Source organism: Herpailurus yagouaroundi, unplaced genomic scaffold (assembly GCF_014898765.1).
Source record: "Herpailurus yagouaroundi ecotype Mexico unplaced genomic scaffold, PumYag 189, whole genome shotgun sequence".
Taxonomy (NCBI): Eukaryota; Metazoa; Chordata; class Mammalia; order Carnivora; family Felidae; genus Herpailurus; species Herpailurus yagouaroundi.
The window spans coordinates 4,749,715-4,756,396 of record NW_024412420.1 but is presented as its reverse complement, the minus strand read 5'-3'; the positions used below and the strand labels follow the sequence as shown (position 1 = coordinate 4,756,396).

General features: G+C 51.0%; 1 protein-coding gene across 11 annotated transcripts in view; it reads left to right on the top strand.

Annotated features, from left to right (window-relative positions):
- Positions 1-3,391: 3,391 nt before the first annotated feature.
- MSI2 (musashi RNA binding protein 2) overlaps positions 3,392-6,682 on the top strand; it is a 394,191-nt gene continuing 390,900 nt past the window's right edge. For 4 of the 11 annotated variants that reach the window (XM_040497044.1, XM_040497039.1, XM_040497035.1 and 1 more), the window contains exons 1-4: positions 3,394-3,504; positions 3,798-3,838; positions 4,171-4,252; positions 4,985-5,069. In XM_040497044.1, coding sequence (XP_040352978.1) covers positions 3,443-3,504; positions 3,798-3,838; positions 4,171-4,252; positions 4,985-5,069 — 270 coding nt within the window. In that variant the 5' untranslated portion in view covers positions 3,394-3,442. Of the gene's footprint in view, positions 3,505-3,797; positions 3,839-4,170; positions 4,253-4,984; positions 5,070-6,682 lie in introns of all 11 variants that reach the window. The other 7 variants (XM_040497045.1, XM_040497038.1, XM_040497046.1 and 4 more) reach the window with 4 other exon arrangements.

The window sequence follows — 6,682 nt, the reverse complement described above, 5'->3', positions numbered from 1 at the left end:
TGCATGGGAAGGCGTCAACCTGGAGAGAGGCCAACCTTGTCTCTAGGATGACTGGGGTTCTGTTGATTCATATAATGAATTTTAAGAGAGTCTTAGATTCAGGGGGAAAAAGCATGCATGTGATTTGGGACATGCACGTTGAGTCTGGGGTACTCACAGGAAGGCTAAGCGGAGTTAGTGAAAGGAAATTAACCAGAGCCTGGAGTTCTGTGGAGAAGTTAGGCCAAAGATTTTTTTTTAAGTTTATTTATTGATTTGAGAGAGAGAGAGAGAGAGAGAGAGAGAGAGAGAGAGAGACAGAAGAAGCCCCAAGTTACTGTCAGCACGGAGCCTGATGTGGGGCTCAATCTCATGAACTGTGAGATCATGACCTGAGCCAAAATCAAGAGTGGGATGCTTAGCCAACTGAGCCACCCAGGCGCCGCAGGCCAGAGATTTTAATTTGAGTGGCATCAGCAAGTAAGTAGTATTTAAACCCACCCTTCAGAGGAGCTCATCCAGGGAGGGTAGGTAGCTAGAGGAGAGAATGAACACCACTATTTCAAAGAAAGGCAGAGGAGGAACCGGGGCAAAGAGACGGAGAAGGAATGGCTGGAGAAGTAGGAGGAAAACCAAAAGAATGTGGGCATCGAGGATGCCAAGGGAAGAGTGAGTTACAAGAAGGGAGCACCTAACAGTGTCAAGGGCTGTAGAGAGCGTACAGGACCGACATGGTGCTGCTGAAATTCTCGTGACCTGGGGGCTGCATTAAGTGAGTGACCTGGAAAACAAACGTATAATAAATAATAACATTATTACAAATAACATGGTGCAAAGGCGCAGCAAGGGAGAATTTTTTGGGGACAGTGAAGCTCCTCTGCATCTTGGATTGGTTATCGCGGTGACTGCTCCCTCCTATGCATTTGTCAAAAACTCAGAGATTTACAGACCAAGAAGAGAAAATGTTACCGCCTGTAAATGAAAAATAAATAAGTGAAAACAATGTAGTAATGGAAATATAAGATCAAGCTCTCCCTCAACCACTGACTTTGTAATTGCAGTGCTGGACCCTCGCAGGGTTTTAATTCAGCTCAGTGTCAGCTTGTGTAGGTCTACAACAGGCAACAAGGGCACCCCACTCTCGCCTTGTGAAGGACAGAATAAATATGCATGCAACAGAGCCAAAGGGCATCAGAGTGATGGCCAGAGCCCCTCTTAGGAGCTGACTGGTGGGGGTGGGGTGTAGCCCGCCCAGCTTGGCTCCTCTGGGACCTTGATGTCGAATGAGGGGGTTAGGTCAGGAAAGGCTTTCTACCTCAGATGGTCTGTGGTTCTAGTATAAAAATCCCCAACGAAATCCAACTAGCTCTGTTGTCTGCGTTTTGTTATGGAAAATAGTCGTAATAAACAATGACCATAACAACAACTGGGCCATCATCACATGAGACCCCAGATGATTTGGGAAGCAGCTTGGAGCGATGGGGAAAATGCCTGGGTTTGTGGTTTAAAGCTTTAAAGTGTCTTCAAAACAACCATAGCTAAGTAATGACTGATAATAAGCACAACCCATATAGGTTTGCAATAAAAAAATGGACTTTTCTATTTCTTTACTCCAATCTCTCCTCTCACCCCCATCAATACTGTCAGTGAGGAATTATCCCAAATTTAGGACAGGGAGATTAAGAATCTGATCATCCAAGGCTCCACATATTCCACTTTCCCATGACCCACAGTGAATCTGGTACAGTTTTGGTGTTGAGTGTATTCCATTGTGTCCTAATCCTATGAAAATTAATGGGAACGTGTTAATTGGGCATCAATTCATACTTAACATTAATCTGCGTATTTGATGAACCACAACTTTATGTTGCCCCTCATGCCATATTAAGTCAATTTATTGTAATAATTTAAAACAATAAGGATAATTGTATCCTTATTGTTTTCAAGACCTCATAAATTGAATCCAGCCTGAATCTGGCCAGCCTGGAATCTGCTGGAGAAGTGTGTGATGCCTTTGGGAAGCTGCAGGCATCGTCTTTTTGGGGTTTTCGGGGCGGGAAGGGATGAAACGAATATTTATTAAGCACCTACTGTGTACCAGGACCTGTGCGACACCACGTTGCTACCAAGGTGGTAGCTAGGGGGTGTGTGTCTGAAGCCTTCTGCTACCCTTAGCTACCTCCCCAGATGGTGGGGGTCCTGGGCTATTTCAACCACATACGGCATAGAGACAGTGAAAATATGTAACGAACCAGTTGGAGACGGGTTTCCTGAAAATAACCACCCTTCCCAGCCATCCCAAAGATGCCTCAAAACGATTTCTCACTATATACAAAAATTTGCTTTGAACCCCAATCATTTGACCTTGACCCCTATAAACCTATTTTATTGTATTTTTTAAACTCCGTATGATTAACGCGGAAACCCCTCCTTCGGCACTTTCTCACCACTGGAATCGCGTCAGTTTCTCAAAGTTCCAAAATAACCTTTCCCCGGCACGGATTCGTACCTCTGCCGGGGAAGGGCGGGGAGCGGCGCAAGACGTGCCGGTGTGGAGCGAGAGCCAGAGAGAACTTCCAGCGCGAAAGGAAAATAAAACTTGTGGCTGGTGTTTGTGCGGGAGGGTCTCCGCAATCCTGAAGCTGCCCGATCCTGGGGGGTTTCCGGGGCCCGCCGAGGAGCGCCAGGGTTCGGGTTTGATCCCGACGTCCTTGACCTAAATTTCTGCGCGGTGGCTGGAAAAAGGGCGCAGAGCCGGCCGGGCGGCTGGTGCCATCCCCGGATCCCGGTGGCTGAGGCGGCGAACTTGAATGAAGAGGCCGAACTGGAGGGGGTGGGGGGCGTCTCCTCCCAGGCCCGAGCGAGGAGTGGCGGCGAGTTCCCCGCGCCTCCCCCTCCCCCGATCCACCCGCCCCCCGCAGCCCATGTGATCCCGGGAAGTCGGGGTGCGCTCCCCCTCGCCCGGCGCCCTGCCCGGCTGGAGGCGGGGCCGCCTCCGGCCGCGGGGTTCGCGCACCGCCCCCGTGGGTCCGGCCGCGAGGGGCCGAGTGTGCGCGCGCGGGCAGGCGGGGGCCGCACCGGGGTGCGTGACGTCACCGGCATTGGTTACACGACGTTCTAGAACTCCGCCCCACGTGCGCCGGGGAGGAGGGGGAGGAGGAGGAGGAGGAGGAGGAGGAGATGGGGGTGGGGAGGAGGAGGGGGAGAGGTGGGGATGGGCCGGGGGGGCGGGGACGGGGGGGTGTGCGAGCAGCGGGGCTGAGCTAAGCCGAGCCCACGTGTGACGGCTCTCGCCGCTGCCCCGGCTCCGCCGCTCGCTGAGAGATTCGGAGGAGCCCGGGCGGGGGGGAGGAGGAGGGGGAGGAGGGAGCGGGAGATCTCGGGGCTCGGAGCCGGCCGCCGCTCCGCTCGGATCGCTGTGGGGCTCGGTTTTTTGGGGGTGGGGGGGCGGGGGGGCTCAGATATGGAGGCAAATGGGAGCCAAGGCACCTCGGGCAGCGCCAACGACTCCCAGCACGACCCCGGGTAAGTTTCCAGCCGCTGCCCACCGCGCCGCCTCGGGCTCGCTCTCCTTGCAGCGGCGGGGACGGCGGTGCGCGGAGCCGGGCATCTCCCGCGCCCCCCCTCCCCTCCCGCGCGCCCCCCCCGTGGAAGTTACACACCTTTGGATTGCATTTCGCCGTCACCTTCTCCCCCACCCCACCTCCCGGCTCTCGCTCGCTCTCTCCCCCCCGCTTTCCTTTTAGCTTTTGTAAGTTACACGTCAAAATGGCCGATCTGACATCGGTGCTCACTTCTGTTATGTTTTCTCCCTCTAGTAAAATGTTTATCGGTGGACTGAGCTGGCAGACCTCACCAGGTAAGGGAGGGAGGGGGGGACGTCTGGGTCCCCCCCTTCTTGGCTTCTTTATTGCTCTTTGTTATCCCGGTGTAAGAGCCCCCCCCCCCCCGCCATTGGCTCCCCACTTCTCCTGTGCAAGGTTATTTTTTTAAATAGCAAATCCTTTCCGAGCCCTCTACGCGACCTCTGTTGCCGAATTTCCCCCGCGTGTGCAAAAAATGCAAAAACAAAACAGAATAACAACAGAAAACTACTTTTGGTTTTTGTCCTTGATCAAAATTTGCATTGCTTTTTTTTTTCCACACCCTCTCTCCCCCCCCCCCCCCATCTCTCTCTTTCTCTCTCTACAGATAGCCTTAGAGACTATTTTAGCAAATTTGGAGAAATTAGAGAATGTATGGTCATGAGAGATCCCACTACGAAACGCTCCAGGTAAACCATTCCCTTCTGGATTTTGTCTTTATTTTAGAACAAAGTTTAAGTGTTATTTTTGGAGGTGTCTTCGGAAGTAGCTAAGCGGATTTAGAATGGGGCTCAGGCATGTGGCTGGTTTCGAACGTCGCTCTATTCCACCCCCGCCCCCGCCCCCATAACCCCAAAGGTTATTGTTAATTGGGGTTGAACTCTGGATACAGAGATGTCCATCTCCCCGCTTTAAGTCATTTTCCCGTCGCTTCTTTTTTCTCCTGTTTAAGATGACGTTCAGCTTCATTCACTTTCTACATAGTTGGTTTTTTTTGTGGTTTTTTTTTGTTTTTTTTTTTTTTTAATGTATGGTTTCCCCACACTCCCAGCTCCCCAAACTCTTAAGCCCCTTTGAGAAAGCTGCATGAATCTCTTCGGAGTGCCGAGTGCCGGGTTTTCTTGGGAATAAAACAAAGCGTTAAGAAGGGAAGGGGAGGAGGAGAGGAAACTGAGGTGGCGAAAGAGTGGAGACACCAGCATTTTCCAAGTTACCTCCACCCGCCCTGCCCCCGTTCCACTTCCCCCATTAACCTTGATGTGTTTTCTTGCGGGATGGAGGGGAATTGGGGGAGGGCTGTGGGACGTGGGGGTCCGAGGGGGCAACTTTTGCTCTCCATTCTGCATTAGGGCTCACTCCTTGTTGCTTTCAATGGTGTCACATTTTCTTGTTTGTTTTTCTCCCTCTTTGTCTCATTTCAGAGGCTTCGGTTTCGTCACGTTCGCAGACCCAGCAAGTGTAGATAAAGTATTAGGTCAGCCCCACCATGAGTTAGATTCCAAGACGGTAGGTTGCTTTCTGTCGTCGTTGTTGTTGTTTGCCCCTGCTCAGGACCGATCTGGGCATTGACAGCCCCATTTAAAGGGACAGTGCTTTCTTTTGCTTCTGTGCTGAGAACTGGGTACTTATAAGCAGGGCTTGCGAGTTGGCTCTAAAGTTTGCTGCAATGGCTGGGCTTGGGGTTTTCTTTTTAGAGCGTGTCCCACTGCAGCTCCAGATGCTCCGGAGCGAAGGCTTGGGGGAGGGGTGGGCTTGGGGAGAGGCTATCTATCGGGGCCCAGGGACCCTGCAGAGAAACTACACCACAGAGCAAAGGCAACTTTTCTTTGTCAGCCGAGCAGAGCACGCGTTACCAACTGTGGCTGTGGGAACTGGCTTTTAGAAGGCACAGCCCGCTCCGTGGCCAGCCGAGAGGGACCGGGGACGGGAAGACGGCGAGGGGGCGCTAATCACAAATTCAGGCAACAGGTCCCTCTTGGGGCACTTCGGATTTGGAATGTGGTTTGAGGAGGAGAGACCTCACAGAGCCAAGCTGGGCGTCCAGCGGGTGACTCCAGATGGAGTGAAATCTGAGACTGATAAGGCCTGGGGTTTCCAAGTGATTTGGTTTTGCCCCCCCCCCCCCCCGCCCCTTCAGATCCTTTATTTTGAACGTGGATACTTTTATAGCGTTAGAAGGTTTCAGAGTCCAGTGTTGAGTGGGGGAAAGTCTCTCGGTAGAGATTAGAAGAGGAAGGGAAGAAAGATACTAGTATATAGCAGTACATATAATGCAGGGGGGAGCTCGTGGTGTTCTATTTAGACCCCTGTGGTGGCTTTGTGGCTCTCCCCTTTCCCTTTACCTCTATTAGAATTTCCCCACAGTTTTTATACATCTGCCAAAGCAGGGTCCCTGAGGTGACACTGGGATGCAGTGCTGGGCCGCTTGGGACCACTCTTCTCTGTGGTGGGTAGTGGGGCAAGGCAAGGGGTCAAGCTCTAGTCCCAGCTGCCCTTTATGAACTTGGGCAAGTTATTCCCTGCCCCAGGGCCTCAGTTTCCTTTTCTGTTAAATACAGGAGTGGAACAGAGTGATCTTTGAAGTCCCTTTTGGCTTTTACATTGAGGGGAAATGGAAAAAAAAAAAAAAGAAAAAGAAAAGAAACCTGGCCACCTTTGGTGCAAGTGAATTTATTTGCAAATTTACCCTCTTTCTCTGATCAGAGGTCCCTACCCCCAAAGACAGGACCCCCACACATTTTAAGTTGCTTTATTAATTGTGCTGGACTTGTCATAACTTGCAGCCCAGCCTTTTTGTGCTTTTAGATAATTTAATTTTAGGGACAGTCATTTGTAGGGTGATAATGAGTGTCTGAAGAAATTTTTTTTTTTTCCTCCTTAACTTCTTGGCTAGACGTTTCAAAAAGCTAGCAGAATTAAAGAGGAAAATATTTGAAGGCAAATTCAGGAATTTATTATTCACTCCCTCTCCCTACCCCGGGTAAGAGAAATAGTATTTGGTTTCTATGGTGGTTGGTGGGTCATAGCCCTCAGTATCAGGTGCAAAGCCTGTGGTTTTCCCTCCCTAATTGTTTGTGGATATGTTTTGGTCACTATTCTTTAGTATAACCTAGATTTTG